This window comes from Eulemur rufifrons, chromosome 17 (assembly GCF_041146395.1).
Source record: "Eulemur rufifrons isolate Redbay chromosome 17, OSU_ERuf_1, whole genome shotgun sequence".
Lineage (NCBI taxonomy): Eukaryota > Metazoa > Chordata > Mammalia > Primates > Lemuridae > Eulemur > Eulemur rufifrons.
In genome coordinates this window covers 45,786,070-45,807,085 of record NC_090999.1, presented here as the reverse complement: position 1 = coordinate 45,807,085, position 21,016 = coordinate 45,786,070, and the positions used below count along the sequence as shown (strand labels likewise).

The window sequence follows — 21,016 nt, the reverse complement described above, 5'->3', positions numbered from 1 at the left end:
GTTAAGATGAAGAATACTGGAGGGGGTTGGCCTCTAATCCAATATGACTGGTGTCCTTGTAAGAAGGTGACCAAGAAGACACAGGGAGAAGATCATGTGCAGATGGAGGATTGGATAGATGCATCTACAAGCCAAGGAATGTCATCGATTGCCAGCAAACCACCAGAAGCTAGAGGAGGTAAGGAAGGATTCCCCTGTAGGCTTTAGCGGGAGCATGGTCCTGCTGATACCTTGATTTCAGACTTTTAGCCTGCAGATCTGTGAGATAACGAGTTTCTGTTGTTTTATGCCATTCACTTTGTGGTGTTTTGTTATGGCAGTCCTAGGAAACCAAAACACTGGCCTTGACTTTGAACTCTTGCAAATAATGGGGGAAGGGGAAATAGGGAGTCACCTGAACATCATGACCTACAGGATTTCAGTGACTTTCCAGTTTATTTTCTGATAAGCGAAAATATTTTTAAGAACATGCCCGGTGAGCACAGGAATGCCAGGAAAGCAAATAGTAAAGGCCACACACAAAACAACAGGCAATTGAAATTTTAATACTACTAGGTATTGACATAAAAATTTTTAAAAATCAGTGTACAGCATTGGTTTTCATAGATTAACATTTATAATTGTAGTAAAATAAAATTTCATAAAGTTCCCTTAATACTTCAGTTCAATATTAATCTAACTCTTCATAGTCTACCAAAATGTTAATATTTTACTTTTTTTTTTTTAAAGCATTGGTGCTCTTCTTAAGTGAACTGTTAACATGGGGCCCAGTATATACAACAGAAAGTGAAGTTGTGCCAGTTGAGGGAGGCTCCCATACAGGGCCTCACACTTCTGCAGATGCTACCTCTTCAGACACAGTGCAGCCCTAAGCACAGTCTGAGAACCATGGAATTGAAATATTAACAATACACACTAACAAAGGTCTCACTGACAAAGAAAAACTAGGAAGTTCATTCAGTGACCAACACTTTCTAAGCTTCAGCTTTTCCATATTGCTTTTCTTTTTGGTTTCATTGCTTTAGAAAACTCTTCGAACATTGTTGGAATGGTGGCTATAATAGGCAGAAACTGTAGTTCTCCGCCTGGGAAATTATCTACAAGATAGATGCTCCTGAATCAAATCCAACAGTGATGATTTTGTAGGCCGTCTATTGTTCATACTAACAAAAATAAAACACTTCTCATGAATAATGCATTAAAACCAAGATAATTTTTGGAAAGATGAAGCATCCCAGTAATTAAAAGGGAGAGTCCAAGGAAATGTCACTGATGGAACCTTAGGATGGATGTCCAAAGGGGATAGAAAAGGCAACTACATTCACACAATCCTGCTATTCAATGTATGCAGGACAGGCTGGGCTATAGGGAGATGGAGAGATGTGCACAGTACACTGATTAAAAATATGGAGGCTGTGTGGACCCTAGTGGGCCACAGAACCACAGGGAAGCATCTGCCTAAGGCTACATGTAGAGTTAAAAACACAAAAAAGAAAGGCATGAGACACATGGTCTTTTGGTTAACTGAGTTGCTCATAAAGGACCTTTTCTTGAGATTCATTCTTTGCAGTTTATTAATTTCACAAACATTTCTGATTTCAGAAACATTAATATAGTTCTGATAATATGCCAAGCTCTGTTCTAGGTGCTTTACAAATATTCACTCATTTAATCCTCATAACAACCCTATGAGGTAGGTACTATTATTAGCCCCATTTTACAGAAGAGGAAACAGGCACAGAGGGATTAATCCACTTGCCCACGATCACAAAGCTTGAAAATGTTGATCTGGGCTTTGAACCCCTTTCAAGGGAAGAAATGATACCTTTGAAAAGGTGTCACCCATTTTCCCTTAGGAAGAATCCTTTAGGAAACCCTTAGGAATTTCTCTTAGGAAGAGAAATTTGCCCTAGAAAAATCCTAGGAACCTGCCTGAGTAAAAAAGGAAAAAGCAAGGCCAGATGTTGTGGCTCACACCTGTAATCCTAGCACTTTGGGAGGCCGAGGCGGAAGGATTAATTGAGGAGTTTGAGACCAACCTTAGCAAGAGTGAGACCTTATATCTACAAAAAATAGAAAAATTAGCAAGGTGGGGTGACATGCACCTATACTCCCAGCTACTTGGGAAGCTGAGGCAGGAGGATTGCTTGAGCCCAGGAGTTGGAGGTTGCAGTGAGTTATGATGACACCACTGCACTGCATTCTAGCCAGGATGACAAAGCAAGACTCTGTCTCCAAAAAATAAAAAAAGGAAAAAGCAGCACCAGAACTGATAGTCTACTTGCTCATCACACTACAAGAAGATGATCTCTAAAATGACAACACATTTTAATGAGATAGACAAATATGAAATTATACACAGACAAATAAAGGATTTCTTCCATTCTTAGTAAATCTGAATTTGTTTTGAAATGTTTGAGTAAAATCATATTTTTTTCTTTTTCTTTTTTCTATTTTTTTTATAATTTTTTTTATATGGAACACTTCACGAGTTTGTGTGTCATCCCTGCGCAGGGGCCATGCTAATCTTCTCTGTATCGTTCCAATTTTAGTATATGTGCTGCCGAAGCGAGCACTTTTTTTTCTTTTTCGAAAAAGCACTGAGCTAAGGAAAAAAATCATACTTTTAAACATTGCATACTGGTTAGACCAACTAGATGCTGATTCAGGAAGTACTTGTTTTTCTACCACAGAGACTAGCATAAAAAAGGCAGTAAATAAATAGTCAATTTTCAATAAAAAATGGTTTCAAATAGGTTTAAGAATAACCTTGTACATCCCAATTCATTACTTTATCATATTCTTGAATTCTTTGCTTTATGTGAGAAAGTTTATTCTTGAGATAATCACAGCGTTCTTTTTTTTCCAGAAATGTAGGATCCTATAAAAGAAACATAGGTATTATTTCAGCTTCTGGCTTCTGCAGTGAAGAACACAGAAACATATATTATCACCCAGAAAGTGACCACACACAGTAGAATTATCTACAGATCTCAAAATCTGCCTAATCAGAATAACAGTTAAGCTCCTTACTTTTTTTTTTTAATGGACTTAATTTTTCAGAACAGTTTTAGGTTCACAGCAAAATTGAGTGAGAAGTACAAACAGCTGAGGCACCTTTAACTGTAATATCAGAAGTACATAAAAAAGTAATAATGGCCAGACCTGGTGGCTCACACCTGTAATCCTAGCACTTTGGGAGGCTGACGTGGGAAGATCACTTGAGGCCAGGAGTTTGAGACCAGCCTGTGCAATATAGCAAGACCTCATCTCTACAAAAAATTTAAAAAATAATTAACCAGGCATGGTGGCATGCACCTGTAGTCCCAATTAGTTGGGAGACTGAGCCAGGAGGATTGGTTGAGCCCAGGAATTAGAGGTTATAGTGAGCTGTGATTGTACCACTGCACCCTAGCCTGTGTGAGAGAGTGAGACTCCACCTCTTAAAAAAGAAAAAGGATACAGAAAAAGTAAATAATAAGTATAGACTAGATTAATAAAAGGCCTCTCCAGCCTCTATTGATTTTTTTTTAGAGATGGGGGTCTCACTGTGTTGCCCAGGCTGGTCTCAAATTCCTGGGCTCCTCCTGTCTCAGTCTCCCAAGTAGCTTGTAATACAGGGGCACACCACCATGCCTGGCTTTATTTTGAGACTAAGAAAGGAGTTAGAAAGATGTAAAATAAGTTAATCTTTTTGAAGGAAATGTGGGGAAAGAGTTCCAGATCAATGCTCATTTCCCTAGGTTACTAAATCCGGACATGGCAGAATGTTTTAGGACAGAGATGACAAGAAATGGTATCAGAAGTCACTCATTTTCCTTTAAAAGTAGCATCTTATGAAATAAAGAAAACTCAAAAAACTTTAGCTAAGAGAATCGAAAGTCTGTCAATTATCATGCATGTACCTGGATAAGAATATACTTGGAAAAAGAAAATTGTTTTACTCACATTCTTTTTTTTCTTAAACTCTTCATGGATTCTTGAAATTCTCTCATGTTCCTAAAAATAATACATTGTATACTTGAGTTAAAACACTTGCATTTACTCAAACCATCTCTCAAAGACACTGGGAATTAGGATGAAAACAATTTTTATCTATGACAAAAAATTCGATTCACTAGACAAATTTTTAAGGGCTTATTATCTGGCAGGCACTGGGACCTAGGAGTGAACAAGAGAGAAAGGTCCCCGCCCACAAAAAATTCAGACCCAAGTCCCAATGTCATGGCCGGCCAGTTGTGTGACCCTGGGAAAGCTATTATTCTCCCTAAGGCTCAGTTTTCTTATTGGTAACATGAAAATAATAACCATAACAACCTTAAAGGATTGCTCCTTCTTGGTAAAATGGGAGTAATAACCATAATGACTTCACAGTGTTGTGAGAAGGTTCCCTTATTTGAAATGATCTTATAAAGTGCTTGGCACATTATAACCACAACATCAGCTATCATTATTATTACTTTCATCCCCTTTGGAAAGTTCTTTTTTTTTGTTGCTGTTGTTGAGACAGAGTCTCACTCTGTTGCCCAGGCTAGAGTGCCGTGGCATCAGCCTAGCTCACAGCAACCTCAAACTCCTGGGCTCAAGCAATCCTCCTGCCTCAGCCTCCCGAGTAGCTGGGACTACAGGCATGCGCCACCATGGCTGGCTAATTTTTTATATATATATTTTTAGTTGTCCGGCTAATTTCTTTCTATTTTTTTTTTTTTTTTGGTAGAGACGGGGTCTCGCTCTTGCTCAGGCTGGTCTCGAACTCCTGAGGTCAAACGATCTGCCCACTTCGGCCTCCCAGAGTGCTAGGATTACAGATGTGAGCCACCGCGCCCGGCCAGGAAAGTTCTTTTTCAAGTTATTAGGTGTTGGGATTAAGTGGTTGAGACTATTCAACTTTTGAAACAGCTAATATAAGGTTCTTTCTAACTTTAAGTTTTATAATAAATATGAACTTTGTAAAGAGTTGAACAATCTATCCAAAGGGAGAACAGATTACTAGAGCAATGCCCTCATTTATCCATGTAAACCTATGCCTAGAGATTGCCAGACAGTGCAAACCTAATAAATAAAAAATAAAATATGATAATTTATACTTCTAAAAGCTTCCCCAGAGAACATTTTCCATCATTTACCCATATCCTTTTCCCAGTGCATTTTAATTCTTCAATATCTCTGACATACTAAGATCATAAGTATCCTCTGTGTTTTGACTGCTTACCAGCAGGGAACACGAACCTGGTAATTCAGTAGTAATCTATAATTACAGGTCCTGGACCAGGAATAAACTAGCTTCTGGGGCTAGGGGTGCTGTACTGGAGACACAGGCAGAGAAAAGAGCTTTAATCCCATTTTAGAGTCTGTCACAGGAACTGAATTTATGGGGTGGTAAGGGCCAGAGGAATTATTTGGGGCAATATTCCTATTTTATGGGCTAGAAAAGCCCATAAAATATGATCATGAGATCATATTTTTCAAGGGTGTACAAGCAGGTTTGTTAGAGAACCTGTGCCTCCAAACAGGCCCACTGGGCTTTGCAATGCTTGACGTGCTTCCCTGGGGGCATGGTGGGAAAATGAAGAGCCTACTGCAGGCTCCTGCCCAGGGCAAAGTGCAGCCTGTGGATGATGAGAAGTTAATAGCTCTACTTTAGATAAGGGCTGCAGGAGACACCTGACATTTTGGTTACTTACTTGTCATGTCATGTTAATAATTAGAGGTAATGACTGTTGTTGATATTGTGTGAAAACATCATGGGAAGACTCAATCTCTCAGCCAGAACTGTAATCAGGACCCTCTTGATCCCCCAGTTGCAGACCCATATGCTGCAGCCCTTGCCCGCTCACACAAAGCATCCGAACCAGAGACCACTGGGTCTAGGCCAAAAGACCACATGTCACAGTCGGGATTTTCAGCATCATTTCTCTCAGTGAGTCTGTACTTCCCAACCTGTGCTGATCCAGATTCGTCAGGGTTGCTTGTTCCTCCCTGCACTCCTTTGAGGGCCTCTAACTTTGGTCACTGTTCCTGGACTTGTAAACCTTGCTTGTTTTCCAAATGGTACGACCTGACACTTGACCTTCAGTATTTGCTGGATTTCTTCTGCTTCCTGGTACTGGCTTCTCTTAGCCAACACCATTCCATGGCTCCAGGATTAGGAAAATGTCACTACTGCACACACTTGGCTTAGATAGCTCATAATTATAAGTGATTTAAATATACACTTAAAAGTCTGTGGTCAAAGCTGGGCGCGGTGGCTCACGCCTGTAATCCTAGCACTCTAGGAGGTTGAGGCGGGTGGATTGTTTGAGCTTAGGAGGTTGAGACCAGCCTGAGCAAGAGTGAGACCCCGTCTCTACTAAAAATAGAAAGAAAATTAGCTGGACAACTAAAAATATATAGAAAAAATTAGCCGGGCATGGTGGCGCATGCCTGTAGTCCCAGCTACTCGGGAGGCTGAGGCAAGAGGATCCCTTGAGCCCAGGAGTCTGAGGTTGCTGTGAGCTAGGCTGACACCACGGCACTCTAGCCCAGGCAACAGAGTGAGATTCTGTCTCAAAAAAAAAAAAAAAAAAAAAAAAGAATTATCCTAGATTGAGTGTGCCAGCTATCTCCTTTGGGGCCCTGACTGACTCAGTATGTGTCTTAGGCAAAATTATATTTTACTTAAATAAGAAAATAAAATACAGTTTAATAATTGAAGACAAAAGAGATTAAGTTATATGATTTGAATTATAATTTTGACTAGTTACTTCAAAGATCTCAAATGCTTTCCTAGACATAGACAGATGTAGATGGTTATGAATTTTAAACAAGGTCAGATTTATCACTCCTCTAAATCTCAGTGCCCCTCCTGGGCAGCTGCAGACACCCACCTGGCGGTTTTCCGGATGACGCGGCAACCTGCTCATCACCGCATCCAGCTCGTCAAGCTTCCTCAAGACAGCCTGAACTTCTGCAGACAGCTCCTTGTACTCCGAAAACTGGTCTTGGAACACAGCTTTATAGCGTTCTCGTTCATCATCTGTGTGAATCACAGGGTATTTTCTAAGGGAACAACATAAACCAAAGTTACAATCTTTTCACTAAAAAAAGCTGAATGGGAAATCAGCTTAGCTTATTCCTCACTGACCACATTGTACCTTCAATTCCATATCTCGGATAACAAACAACTGTTCACGTCATGATTTTAAACAGAGAGTATTCACTTGGAGACAAACAGGAAACTGAAAGGCCTAAATGGGACCTCTCGACTTCTATGCTGGAGACTTCAGACTGGTACTCACGCCACATAGTCAGGCATCACGATAGGTTTAGGGATGTGGCCAGGGGGGATGTGTCCACTCAGGAGTTCGGGTTTCATTTTTGTTGTTCTCAATTCTTTGAAATTAATTTCTGGGTCCCTTTGTCTGTCACCACTGGTGGCCATTTCACACTGCAGTTAGGGAGAAAAAGAGGATTTATTTAAAAATAGAGGTAGGAAAAAAAAAAACCCTGAATTTATTCTTAGAAGAAAATGGAGACGGAGACAGGAAGAAGAAAAGTGGAAATAGTAATTAACATTTCCCTTCAGAATTATATGTTTTATGGCCACAATGTAGTTCTGAATGTTTTTGTAGTAGCTAAAGGAAATCACATTTGAGACATGGGAGTACATCATAGGTGAAACACACGTCAACCCAACCGTGGATGTGTCAAGGGTGGATGACGCAATGTCAGACACAGGGTCTTAAGTACTTACTTAGTTAGAATTTATACCCCGACTAAGTATAAAAGAATAAAAAATGTAATTCAAAACAAGAAATTCAGGGATAAAAATGGAACAAGTCTATTTACGTGGAAAGAGAAAAAAATGATACTGGCAACTTGAGATGAATCAATTATAAGCAGCCACTGTCATGGGTCAGAAAGAAAAGGGAAGCAAGCAAATTGATTTTCAGAGAGAAAACCTTCCTGAACGTCAGTATTTTTACAGTATTTTTAAATGTAAGGAGGATGTTGCTACAACCGCAGAGGAAAGGCAGTGGATGTCTTCAGCTGGCCCAGATGTTCTCAACCTGTGATTCCCTGAAAAGGGCTATGAGAATCCTAGATGCAGATGGTGGTTTAAGTCACCCTGGTTCCTAAACTGCAGAGTTCTTAGAGGCCTTTTTAGTAAAAAATTGTGTTCAAAAGAGGGAAGAGGCCTGCCTGCTGCAGTGGCTCATACCCGTAATCCCAGCACTTTGGGAGGCTGAGGCAGGAGGATTGCTTGAGTCTGGGAGTTGGAGGTTGCAGTGGACTGTGTTGGCATCACTGCACTTCAGTCTGGGTGATAGAGCAAGACTCAAGACCCTGTCTTTAAAAAAAAAAAAGAAATAGAAAGAGAACCAGATGAAATGAATGGCCTAGAGAGGAAGTAGCAGGTGACAGGCTTTAAGAGCTAAAATAGGGCCAGGTGAGGTGGCTCATGCCTGCAATCCTAGTATTCTGGGAGGCTGAGGCAGGAAGATTGCTTGAGGTCATGAGTTTGAGACCAGCCTAAGCAAAAGCAAGGCCCCCATCTCTACTAAAAATAGAAAAATTTAGGCCAGCATAGTGGCGTGGGCCTGTAGTCCCAGCTACTCAGGAGGCTGAGCCAGGAGGATCGCTTGAGCCCAGGAGTGGGGGTTGCAGTGAGCTGTGACGATGCCACTGCACTATAGCCTGGGCAACAGAGCTAGGCTCTGTTTCAGGGGGAAAAAAAAAAAAAAAAGAATAAAAATAGCAGACAGAGGCCGGGCGCGGTGGCTCACGCCTGTAATCCTAGCACTCTGGGAGGCCGAGGCGGGTGGATCGCTCGAGGTCAGGAGTTCGAGACCAGCCTGAGTGAGACCCCGTCTCTACTAAAAATAGAAAGACATTATATGGACAACTAAAAATCTATATAGAAAAAATTAGCCGGGCATGGTGGCGCATGCCTGTAGTCCCAGCTACTCGGGAGGCTGAGGCAGTAGGATCGCTTAAGCCGAGGAGTCTGAGGTTGCTGTGAGCTAAGCTGACGCCACGGCACTCACTCTAGCCTGGGCAACAAAGTGAGACTCTGTCTCAACAAAAAAAAAAAAAAAAAAAAAATAGCAGACAGAAGGGAAGATCCAGTAGAATCCACTCTAGAATGGGCAGGCAAAGATGGATGCTCCGCTTTGGGGCTGGGGAAAGACTACTCAGGGACCCTATTGGACAGTGCCCAGAACTTGGTGAAGTTGGTGGATGACAGAAGAAAGATTTCCTTTTTATAAAGAAATGAGGTTCGGAGAAATCAAGTCAATTCTCCAAGGTCACATAGCTATTTAGGGGAAAAGCCATGATTAGAACCCAGAACTATTTGGTTCACTGATACTTAAATGAATCACATGAGGAAATCTACTTATTTAAATGTACCCTATTCATATCCTAGTAGCACACTAGAAATGAGTTTGCAATGGAGAGGACAGGCGATGCCATGCTGCTAGGGGAAAGTAAGATCATGCTTGGGAACACGATTCCTCTTTGGAGCAGTAACCTCCCTCCCCTCTCCCCTTACGCCTTCAAGAAGTGCTTAGTGAACTAAATTGAGAGTGGCTTGGGAGGGCCCCTACTTCACTGCAAACAAAAGACAAAACGGGATTTTAAAACCTTATTCTTTATTTTGCCAGGCAGCTTTTACAATTCTTTTGTTTCCTGATTTCCCTTCTCTGAGACTGGCTTTGAGGTTTGGTTTAACATTAGCTCATTCTAAAAACCACTAGCTCTTAACCAAACAGCACACCCCTCAGATTGGATTAGACGTGGAGGCTGCTAACCCGCTCTAGGGGAAGGATAAAAAGGAAAAGCTCTCCAGCCATGGCTCTAGGTGGAAGAGAAACCAGATCACCAAGACGTAGAAAGCATGCCTCACCACCACTCTGGCCCCAAAGTAGAAAAAATGCAATTAGGGGACAGGATACCCTGAGGAAATGAGATTAAGCAATGATATTTTAGGGAATGCATGAATTAATTTCATGCATTCATTCATTCATTTATTTAGAAACAGGGTCTTGCTCTGTGCATGCGCCACCACACCTGGCTAATTTTTAATTTTTTTTTTATAGAGACAGAGTCTTTCTATGTTGCTAAGGCTGGTCTCGAACAGCCCAAGCCATCGTCCTGTCTCGGCCTCCCAAAGTGCTGGGATTACAGGCGTGAGCCACTGCAGCTGGCTAGGAACGCATTTTAAGGTTAGTATTCATCCTGCTCTGTTCTCTGTTGGTTAAAATGTCATTTTTTCATACTGATGAATTAATTCCTATATGGTTAATCTTGAAAATGGATAATGGTATTAAGCATTAGGGGAAACTTTTTTGGCTTGAATAAATGGATTTCTATTTCATGGCCTCTCTCTTTCACTTCTAAATATTTAACAATCCAGTTCTTATGTGGCTGGCTGAGAAAGCTGCTATGGAGCTTGTTGATCCGCCAGATCTCAGTAGCAGCACCAGGCATCGCTCTCAGATTTCCTGGCCAAAGTCATGAATTCTGCCCAGGTAGTCACTTTGGGCAAGAGAGTCCACAATTAATTTTTTTCTAGGTAAAATTTTTTCAAGCAAGAACTATTCACTTTCCTTACTTGCCCATCCTTAATTCTAAAATCTACCTTTTAATATAAAAAGGGAGTTTTAAGAAATCAGAGTATTTCCATATAGACTATTTCATTTGCTTTCAATTTTTTTTTTTTTTATTTTTATGGTCTTAACATTTTCATGCACTTTTTTTTGGATAAACCTCCCTGATCATCATAAAACTTCCCATGCATCATAAAATTCTATTGGGAAGAAATCTAAAACTAGACATGAGACAAAGAATTAAAACCTCTTCAGGCTTTTGTGGGAAGGATGCATTAGGCTCCAGCCCTGGGACAGGCCACTCTTAAGCAATGCTCTTGATTATAAACACATCAGAGGAGGGGGAGGGAAAGGGCCCAAATCTGCAGATTTAATATGACCTTTCTTTGGTTCCGGCAAAAACTAGTTTTGTCAACAAATATCAGAAATTGTTTGCTGTGACACAAAAGAAAGTAATTAAGCAATGGGATAAGTAATTTTTTTTTTTTGAGACAGAGTCTCAATCTGTTGCCCGGGCTAGAGTGACATGTCAGCCTAGCTCACAGCAACCTCAAACTCCTGGGCTCAAGCGATCCTCCTGCCTCAGCCTCCCGAGTAGCTGGGACTACAGGCGTCCACCACCACATCCAGCTAATTTTTCCTATTTTTAGTAGAGACAGGGTCTCGCCCTTGCTCAGGCTGGTCTCAAACTCTTGACCTTAAGCAATGCTCCTGCCTTGGCTTTCCAGAGTGCTAGGACTACAGGTGTGAGCCACTGTGCCTGGCCAGGATAAGTAATGTTATGGCTATAATTGTTAAACTTTGCAAATTAAAAATGGGCTAAATGAATATCCTGTCAAAGTAGAAATAGGGAGAGCTAGATGTATTTCAGCGTGCATCTGTCCAATTCTTGGTCCTCTCTCCCTTTGAGTGCGTAACATAATGACGCACGCGCCCCTGACCCCAAACTCAGACCATCACCGATGTCGGATGAGAGTTTGGTTTTTTTAACTTGAAAAAGAAACTGCTCAGCACTTAGGGTTTTATCAGAATTTGTTTCTGTCTCAATGTGAACTTACGTCTGTATATTCCTTCTTTTTAAAATGATTTTTTTGCTTCTTAAAAATTGTATTCATTAAAATATGAAACAAGGAGAGATAGCCTAATATATAGACCAAACAAGGAATAGGAAACTGAAGTTGAGAGCAGGAAATACTTTCTCCAGCATCACAGAGCTAGTAAGTAGCTGATCTAGTACTCAAATTCAGATGTGTCTGATTCTAAAGTCCTCCTCCCACACTGGATTGCCTTTCCTGTGCTAGTCTGCCAATTCTTCCCTACTATGAACAAGGAAGGAAGCAGGTATACATCATACCCAGTGAAAAGCTGGAGATCCCAACCTTTTCTATCAGGTTTCTCATTGGTAAATCCAGTAGAGATTCCCTGATTAAATCATGGGATTCCCTTTTACAGAGAGGTCTGCCTCCAGGATATACCTAAATATGTTGATCCACAGTGATCCATGTCTGGAAAAAGAGGCCTTTAAAAGGATACTCTTTGGTTTCAGTCTCATATCTCGAAAGACTAGGAGAAGTTAACCGGACTGAGATGCTATCCAAAGGAGTCCTAGCAATGGGAGTTCCCACATCTGCTAAGGTTATGCCTGACTATTCCAGGACTTCTCAGGATCTGGGACTCTGCAACACACCCTGGACATTCTAGGCACCAACCTTCTAGGGTTGTCTGAAGTTCTAGACTGGCAGATCGTCCTAATCCTGTCCCACCTGTGGAGCCTGCTTCAGGTACATTCTTACAAACAATGACAAGGACCACCGTGTCATTTGGGGCAATTTCCTCCAATTTATCCTAGCCTTTCAGATTGATTCTACTCTGTACTTAATCCCATTGGTAAATCCCACCACCTCAGAGGGCCCAACCAGGAAGGCCATATATTCTACAGCAGCCAGAAATGACCCACATTGTCACATCAGTGACGCATTATAGCCCAGTGAGGCAGCGCTGTCTAGGCTAGTGCTGAGCAATCAACATCTGCAAAGTGTACAGCTTTAGCCCCCCAAAGCAACAGATTCTTCTCTTCTGCCCCTGAGGATATTTGAAATACACTTTCTAATGTTAGTGCTCTGCCTGACTACCCCTGATACCAGATTTTGATATCATCTGTTACCAAGAGTATCAGCTAGCTGAGCATGGTGGCTCATGCCTGTAATCCCAGCACTTTGGGAGGCTGAGGCAGAAGGATTGCTTGAGCCCAGGAGTGTGAGACCAGCCTCAGCAATGTAGTGAGACCCTGTCTCTACAAAAAATTAAAAAATCAGCCAGGCATGGTGGCATGTGCCTCTACTCTCAGCTACTTGGGAGGCTGAGGCAGGAGGATCACTTGAGCCCAGGAGTTTGAGGTTGCAGTGAGCTATGATGATTCTACTGCACTCCAGCCCAGGTGACAGTGAGACTCTGTCTCAAAAAAAACAGAAGAGAGCAAATATATATGTGCCTGTATACGTGTGTGTGTGTGTGTGTGTGTGTGTATATATATATAAAATATACATTTATGAAGGAAAACAATACTGATAACATTGGTCCCTCCAGGCAGAGGAACTGGGAAGCTGGGGTATAGAAGTGAGAAGATTTTCTATTAGAGACCTTTTTGAATTTTGAGCCAACTGAATATACCCTGTATTCAAAGAAACAAACAAATCCAAAGGTTTGATTTTCAGCTTCTTACTTAGAAATAATGTCTACTATCTTAAAAAAGAAATTTTCAATGAGGGTAAAATTATGATTATTAAAATATATTAAATTATTACATATATGTAAATAATTATAACAGCATCCCATTGAATCCTCTCAGCAACTTATGAGGTAGGAATTATTATTACAGTTTTACAGATGAAGAAATGAAAGTATGGAAAGGTTAAATAACTTGGCTACTGCCACAAATTAGCACAAATTAGCTACTGCGACACAGCTAGCAAATTGTGGAATAGGAATTCCCTGACACTACAAAATTTGGCATCTGAAAGCATGGTGAGAAGGATAGAAAAGAATAGCAAAGAACTTTAAAGAGAAATGAAGAAAGTTTGCATAAACTTCCATCTAACAAAATTAAAAGGAGTTATAGATAGGTCCTTTTAGTATTAGAAAAAAGCTGAAAACCCTCATATGAACTCAATGTAACAGCTACACTTTCATCGATGGGTAATTCTACTCTGTAGATAAATAGACATAAGAGAAAAGTATTTAGCAAATCTATAGCTAAAGTATAATGTCAAGTAAATTTTATTCTTACCATTTTCCTTTTTGATGACAAAGATGGCTCATTTATCTGTAAAAAAAAGAGTTAAAACAATTTTTCAAAGGCATATGAAGCTACTATGCAAATATTTTCATCCATTTGCATTCACAGATCAATCTCCATTTTACAAAGGTTGATCCTCTACTTGACGGATGTTCCTCCTACTTTTTGCCCAGGTTTTGATGGGCCAGTGGTGAACCAGAGGGGTAGTGATTAACTAATTCCCTACCAATCAGGAGCATAAAGAGAAGTTGGAAATACAGGGATGGTGGAGACTATTAGGTAAGGTTTGAATTACCTAGAAATTTTATTTATTCCTGGCTTCCACTAACTTATATGATTGAAGAGTTAGGACAGTTACCCTATAAAATTAATGGAAAAAAGCCATAGGCCATTACATCTTCTAACCTTTAGGAAGTTACAGCAACACACAGACAGGGACAACCTCCAACATTAGAAGTTACTCAAGTCTAATCAAACATTATGAAAAATCTTATAGAAACAAGTTTTTGTTGAGAAAGGAAAAAGAAATAAAAGTGTTGTGTTGATAATTTTAATCACATTCATGTAGAATTTTGAAATGTTAAGATTTAATAACTGTTATAAAACTAGCATAAAATTATGAGGAAGTCTTGAGTTTCACTATCTGTATTTCATATTGATTAGAATTTAAAATTCTTTACTTTGTATACATAGATGTAAATTTAAGAAATATGCTTAAAATCCTGAGAAAAATTTTTAGACATAGCTTGAATGTATGTAGAGTTCTAGTAAGATAAATGTATTTTGTGACAATAGAGTATAGATTACATTGAAACATGTTGAGGTTCTTTGTATAACACATAGGTACTTATAAAATTACTTGCTGTTGTTATGCATCAGATTCATGCAAAAGATTAAAAGTAAAATATATATATATCAGTGTGTGCTACTCTAAGGATAGGATTCAATTTTTATTTATAGTTTTGCTCAATATCTACAAGATGTACTTTGTATAGCATCTAATAAGTCCTGGGAAAAATGGGAAAGGAAAATTTCATAATATAGTTAATTTCAAATTAAGAAAACATTGAAGATAAATACTGACATTTTCAGTGGTATTAAGAGATTCTGTTACACACATCTTCTTAGAAGAAAAAAGTGAAACATTAATTTAGTTTAGGGTATAATGAAGCTAGCAGAACATATCCTGACCTTTTGCTACTGTTTGATGAAAATAATTTTAAGTAGGGCTTTTACATAATCCTATCCTTCAAGTATTATTATTATTATCATTTTATTCTCCTTATTTATTCTCATTATAATATTTAATTAGTTAAATCCTAGAAATATAAAAAAAAGTACAGGGCTTCCATTCTAACTTTGGAACATACACGTCTCTAAAATAAGGACAAAATATCAAAACCATTGGGCAAATTTTCACAGAGTATGTTCATTACAATATGTATTCAAAACTTAAAAAAAAAAATCAAACATAGTTCACCATATTCTTATTTGGTTTCATGTGACTCACTGGAAAAAAGTAAATCATAACATTTAAATGAGCATTTTCCTCCTGTAACTGAAAAGTGATGGATTTTTATTGTTTTACCATATTAAAGAACCAAGATTATCAAATTTACCTTAATGATAAGACACTTATTTTTACTGAATATTTTCTTCTTTACAGAAATTCAGTAGCTATGTTTTTTTCTTAAGCATCAGACAGGCAAAATAGTGAAGCCAACAAACTTTATATTACACATCTGGTGTCTATTTGCAAGGTATAATAATATAACAATGAAACATGAGAGTGGGTTATCTCAGTTTTGGTTCATTGAGCTAGAACTTTTGAATCTCAGATCATTAAGAAACTTAAATACTTCCATGAAAGTTTTCTGTTTCGAGGACTATATATTTTTAACAAGGGAGCAAACAGCAAAAAAAAAAAAAAAACAAATGAAGGATTGTGAAATCACTTACCTCCTGTTGTTCCATATATTCTCTCTGTCTCCGAGCTGCCTCGTGCCTCCATAACTTTAGGCAAACCAAAGCACTAATGAGATAAACTATCATGGTGACAAACAGGAAGATCATTGCAGCTATCTGTCCCCCTTCTACCCTGCAGAACACTGCATTCACCGGCGTATTAAATAATGGATAGTAGCAGAGTCCACCTCGGTTGGTATCATTCACATAGACTATGGCTGCAGCCATATACAAAATAAACAAGGCAACATTAATTCCAAATTCAGTTAGGGGCCACCAATTAGAGTCCAAAAGAATAGTCCGGTAATACATGGACATGCCAAGAACCAGAATAATAATGGTGGTGATCCAAGCTAATCCAGCAACCACAAGTACAAAAGGGGTCTTGGGGCCACTGTAGTAATAGCCCCCATATGTACTGCCCAGGCTACCAACACCTCCTATGCCATAGGGCTGTGAATATCCAAACAAGTTATACCACTCGCTGTCCTTGTGAATGTAAGCTGTGACACAAGCGAAGACACCAGCTCCCAAAAGCAGCTCTACCACGCCCAGAATTCTTAGCAGGCCTGCCCAGGACTTCATGTAGGAATATCTCAGGTTATACTCCTCCACCTTCTCACTGTACGTTCGAGCTGTTTGTGTGTGTCGGCCTAGAGATCCACAGGAGTCGTGGGGAAACATTGCATCAGTCTCTTTCTGGGAATTAAAGGTTCCTTCTGATCCTCCTCCGTAGGGATCTTTGCAGGAGTTGGGGGGCGAACGGTGGTTTGGTTTCGCTGGCGAGGCTGGAGGTGAACACTCCACTCCATTGGAGATGTATTTGATATCAGACACCGGCTTATCCCATTCTGGGTCCTTTTTCTTTCCCCTGAAGAAGTTCTTCCAGGAATCAGGGACAAAGCGCCTTATGGGTTTGAGATCCGGCGCTATGGCTGGTTCCTCCGTGTCACTTGAGTAGAAGTCTGGGCCGAATGGTGGCTGTAATGGGAGAGGGGGTGGTGGTAAAGGATCAGAGCTCAGGGCCAGCTCACTGTCGTGAAGCGTCTGGAGACTTCTTACGGTACCATCTTGATAGGGCAATTCACCTGGAACCTCATCGTAGTGCCTGTCCCGATTCCTGGATCTTCCATCATTTGAAGACATTTGTGATTTTTGAACCTGTGGCCAAGTTTAAAGTTATCACTTATGCTTTTATCTTTTCAATGATGCTGATTTTATTTACTTAGTAGCAAAAAGTATTCAGACCAATATGATCACGTCTATTATGATATACAAAAATAACATAAATGTGTATATATGTATATTTTTTTAGATATTTGAAATATTTTATTCTGATTCTAAATGAAAAGGAATGGGAAATATAAATAAATATGTATATTTTAAACATATTGATTTTGTATATTTTAAACAATTACCCAGGGATATAATCATCATTCTATGACATTTTATTTTTTATTTAAAAAAATTTTTAAACTAATCCCATGGGGATTGGGGTGGAGGGGTGAAAACAAAAAAGAAAAAAGTAGGCCGGGCGCGGTGGCTCACGCCTGTAATCCTAGCACTCTGGGAGGCCGAGGCGGGTGGATCGCTCAAGGTCAGGAGTTCGAGACCAGCCTGAGCGAGACCCCGTCTCTACTAAAAAATAGAAAGACATTATATGGACAACTAAAAATCTATATAAAAAAATTAGCCGGGCATAGTGGCGCATGCCTGTAGTCCCAGCTACTTGGGAGGCTGAGGCAGTAGGATCGCTTAAGCCGAGGAGTCTGAGGTTGCTGTGAGCTAAGCTGATGCCACGGCACTCACTCTAGCCTGGGCAACAAAGTGAGACTCTGTCTCAACAAAAAAAAAAAAAAAAAAAAAAGTAAACTAATCCCATAACATTACATGTTATTTTAAGTGCAACAAAAATTTTAAATCTTAGTTATAAATTTTACATATGAAAACATTTATAAGTCTACTTTATCTGTGAGACCTTTAAACGACAAAATGTAGAAAACAAAAAAGACAAAACAAAACAGAATGCTAACACGCTTCCAAGCAGAGTCCTTTCCTCAAACATCTAAGTCAAAATAGTTAAGAGTATGAGTATACCAAAATTTGATGGGTCAGCAAATACTCTTTTTATTAACTCATATCTGCTTTGGAATGGCCTAGGAGAAGCAGTCAGTTAAAATACAGGGAATCCTAAAACAACAAAGTCAATTTAGAGGACTTGCTTCTTCCACTCTAAAATATTAACAATTGATACTGGATTTAAAAAACTGAATTCTCAGAGATAAAAATCACTGAAGGCTAAGGTTTCCCCGAGGGACAACACCGAATTGCAGCAATGACCGTATCATTCCTTCCAGAGCAATTATCTAAAAGTGATTTGCTGTCACCTTGGAGAGACAAAAGTATCTTACAAGGGATTCAATCTACCTCAAAAATAAGCCAGGCATGGTGGTACACACCTGCAGTCCCAGCTACTCAGGAGGCTTAAATGGGAGGATCCCTTGAGCCCATGAATTTGAGGCCAGCTTGAGCAACATAGCAAGACCCATCTCAAAACAAACAAACAAACAAACAAACCAAAAAAGCACTTCCACTATGCCTGTTGATTCCTTTTATGAATACAATGACCTGGACACATATACAAAAAGAGAGAAGTCATTTGCTAATGTAACTACTAGGTTTAAGGTACACTGAATGTCTCCCTCAAATTGTTTATAGGTGAATGTTTATTGAAAACTTAAACTGGGCACATGGTATTGTACTTGACACTATGAAGTTCTCAAAATTAAAATGGATACCCCATCTTTATGGTGTTGAACAATCTGGAAATTCCTAAGGCTTTGTTTTATTTTACCTTTGGAAAATGAAGGCCTATCATTCAACGAATATTTCCCAAGCATCTGCCCTGCACCAGGCATGCTGAAAGGTATACTGGTGAACAAAGCATACTGAAATCCTCGGCTTCACGGGGCTTTGATTCTAGTCGGGGTGGGGGTGACAGATGATAGATAAGCGAAATGTGTAATATGCTAAGGAACAAAGTTAGGAAAGCGGGTAGAGTGCATTGTGGGCACCGTGCTACAGTTCTAAGTAGCGTGGCCAAGAAAGTCCCCATAGAGAACATGCCATCTGAATAGAAAACTGAAGGTGAAGGAGGAAGGCAGGCAGTTATTAGGGAGAAGAGTATTCCTGGCAGACTGAACAGCGAGTGTAAAAGCCCTGAGGTAAGAGTACCTGGCATGTCCAAGAAATATTAAGGCATGGAGGTTGCTATGGCAGCAGCAAAGTGAGTGATAAGGTGAGTAGTAGAACTGAGGTCGTCTGAATCATGCAGGGCTTTAAAAACCACTGGATAGGACTTTGGCTTTTACTGGGAGATAAGAAGCCATTGGAGGATCCTGAGTAGAGGAGTGACATGATTTGACTTATTTTAGCAGGATGGATGCCGTGTTGAGAGTACACTCCAGAATGGATCCAAGGAGACTGGCTAGGAGGCCGCTGAAATAATCCAATGGACCATGGAGATCTTGAGGAGAGGTTAAATTCTAGATATAGAGTATTTAAATTTTGTGTTATAGAAATTTTCAAACATAAAAAGTGGGTAGAACAGTATTACATAACCTTGTGTACTGATCAGCCAGCTTCTACAATTATCAATTTATGGCTATTCTTGCGATAGCCCAGCTTGGTGCCCAATGCAAAGCAGGAGCTGTATACATTACAGCAATCAGTTATTTTTGTACCTTTATCTTTTTCTAAAGTTTAAGTTCTAGAAATGCATAGTACTACCATGGTTTCTGAAATGCATTCCTAAGAAATGTAGAAGCAAAAGCACAAAGAATAACTTCAGCAAGTTTTACATATCTCTCAATATCTATGATATGTACGCATTTACAGGATACTCCACTCTTTAACTGACTGGTAAAAGCGTGTGATTCACTGTAATAAATTTAAGTCATCCTCACCTGTGAAAAGTGGCTTATTTGAATGAGACCACTTGATCAATCTTTAAATAAAACGAAATTATAAATTTGAAGAATTGTGGAATAGCAAAATATGTAATTTTAGAAGGGAATAGTCAGCTGTATTGTATCACATCTTAAGTATCTGGATACCCCCAAATGTCTTTCAAGATGTCACCGAGAGTCCACTCAGGTCCAGCACGCTGAGGCAGAGTGGCTCTCGGCTTTGTTCAAGCCCTGGACCCTGACTCCATTCTGTCGGAACACTTATCTCGTAAAGCCATAGCGGTGGCAGAAATGGTTCCTCCCAGCCAAGTGTCACAGGATCACGTCTGGTCACCTTTACACAAACAGAATCTCCGCTTCAGCTGCTTTTAAAGTTTTGCCGGCCCCAAGAAAGAGGCAGATTTCAAATATTTCTGGTCTTCCGAGGGGTCGGGAAAGCCGCTGTGGGATTTCACACGACTGCCAGGGGATACCGCGCATCTTCGCTGGGGTCTCCCCCGCGTCAGCCTCTGGACTCCCGGTCCCACAAACTCTCGGGCTGTCCCCTGCTCTGCCCACTCCGGGGAGCGTTCCGTCTTCCCGTTTCTGACCGAAACTCCACTCCGTCTTCAGAGATTCCGCCCCAGAGAGGCCGGAACTAAGTTGTAGGGACCTCCCAGGTGAGGAGAACCTGGATGGCCGCAAGGGCGCGGCCCCGCCCCCGCCCGGAAGGACAGCGGCTTGGCTGCACCTGCGTCCGCTGAATGGAACCCTTCGGGGAGAGGGCCCTCCCCGCGCCCCACGCTTAGCGCGCAGCTCCCCGCAGGCCCGCGTGGCTCCGGCCTCCGCCGCGGGTCCTGGCGGGCTGCGCGGCGGGAACTGGACGGCCGGGGAGCTCCACGGAGCCCACGGGACCCGCGAGCGGCCGAGGGCGTCCCCCCTCCCCGCCCTGTGCACCTGCGCACACCTGGGCCGGGGGCCGCCGGGCCCTCCCGCCCGCGTCTCGTCCCCTGGCCCCACCCCTGCGGCCCCACTCACCTGCGCGGCCGCCGAGAAGAGCGCACACACCGCCCGGGGCTCTGAAACCGGGATCGGGCTCCCGGGGCGGGGCCGGGGCGGGCCGAGCCCAGCTTTGCCCCGCCCGGCTTTGTCCGGCCCGACTCCCGCTCGGCGCCCGGGCTGTTCGGTGCCCCCCCAACAGGCACTTCGCAGCAATGGTT

At 41.0% G+C, this 21,016-nt stretch overlaps 1 protein-coding gene and 1 non-coding gene across 3 annotated transcripts; both read right to left on the bottom strand.

The window, feature by feature from the left end:
• Positions 1-490: 490 nt before the first annotated feature.
• On the bottom strand, positions 491-20,864 carry MARVELD2 (MARVEL domain containing 2). Of its 2 annotated transcripts, none has more exons than XM_069492330.1 (7): positions 20,835-20,864; positions 15,844-17,010; positions 13,876-13,911; positions 7,278-7,426; positions 6,867-7,038; positions 3,949-3,999; positions 491-2,881 (listed from the first exon to the last, which is right to left on the bottom strand). In XM_069492330.1, exons 2-7 carry the CDS (start codon positions 16,993-16,995, stop codon positions 2,759-2,761), a joined length of 1,683 nt encoding a protein of 560 aa, XP_069348431.1. In that variant the 5' UTR covers positions 16,996-17,010; positions 20,835-20,864; the 3' UTR covers positions 491-2,758. The 2 variants fall into 2 exon arrangements, with proteins under 2 accessions (XP_069348431.1, XP_069348432.1); XM_069492331.1 differs by lacking the exon at positions 20,835-20,864 and adding an exon at positions 18,309-18,475.
• LOC138398476 (U6 spliceosomal RNA) lies at positions 2,470-2,576 on the bottom strand. The gene has a single exon (XR_011235967.1). It is a non-coding gene; the product is annotated as a U6 spliceosomal RNA (small nuclear RNA).
• Positions 20,865-21,016: the final 152 nt, after the last annotated feature.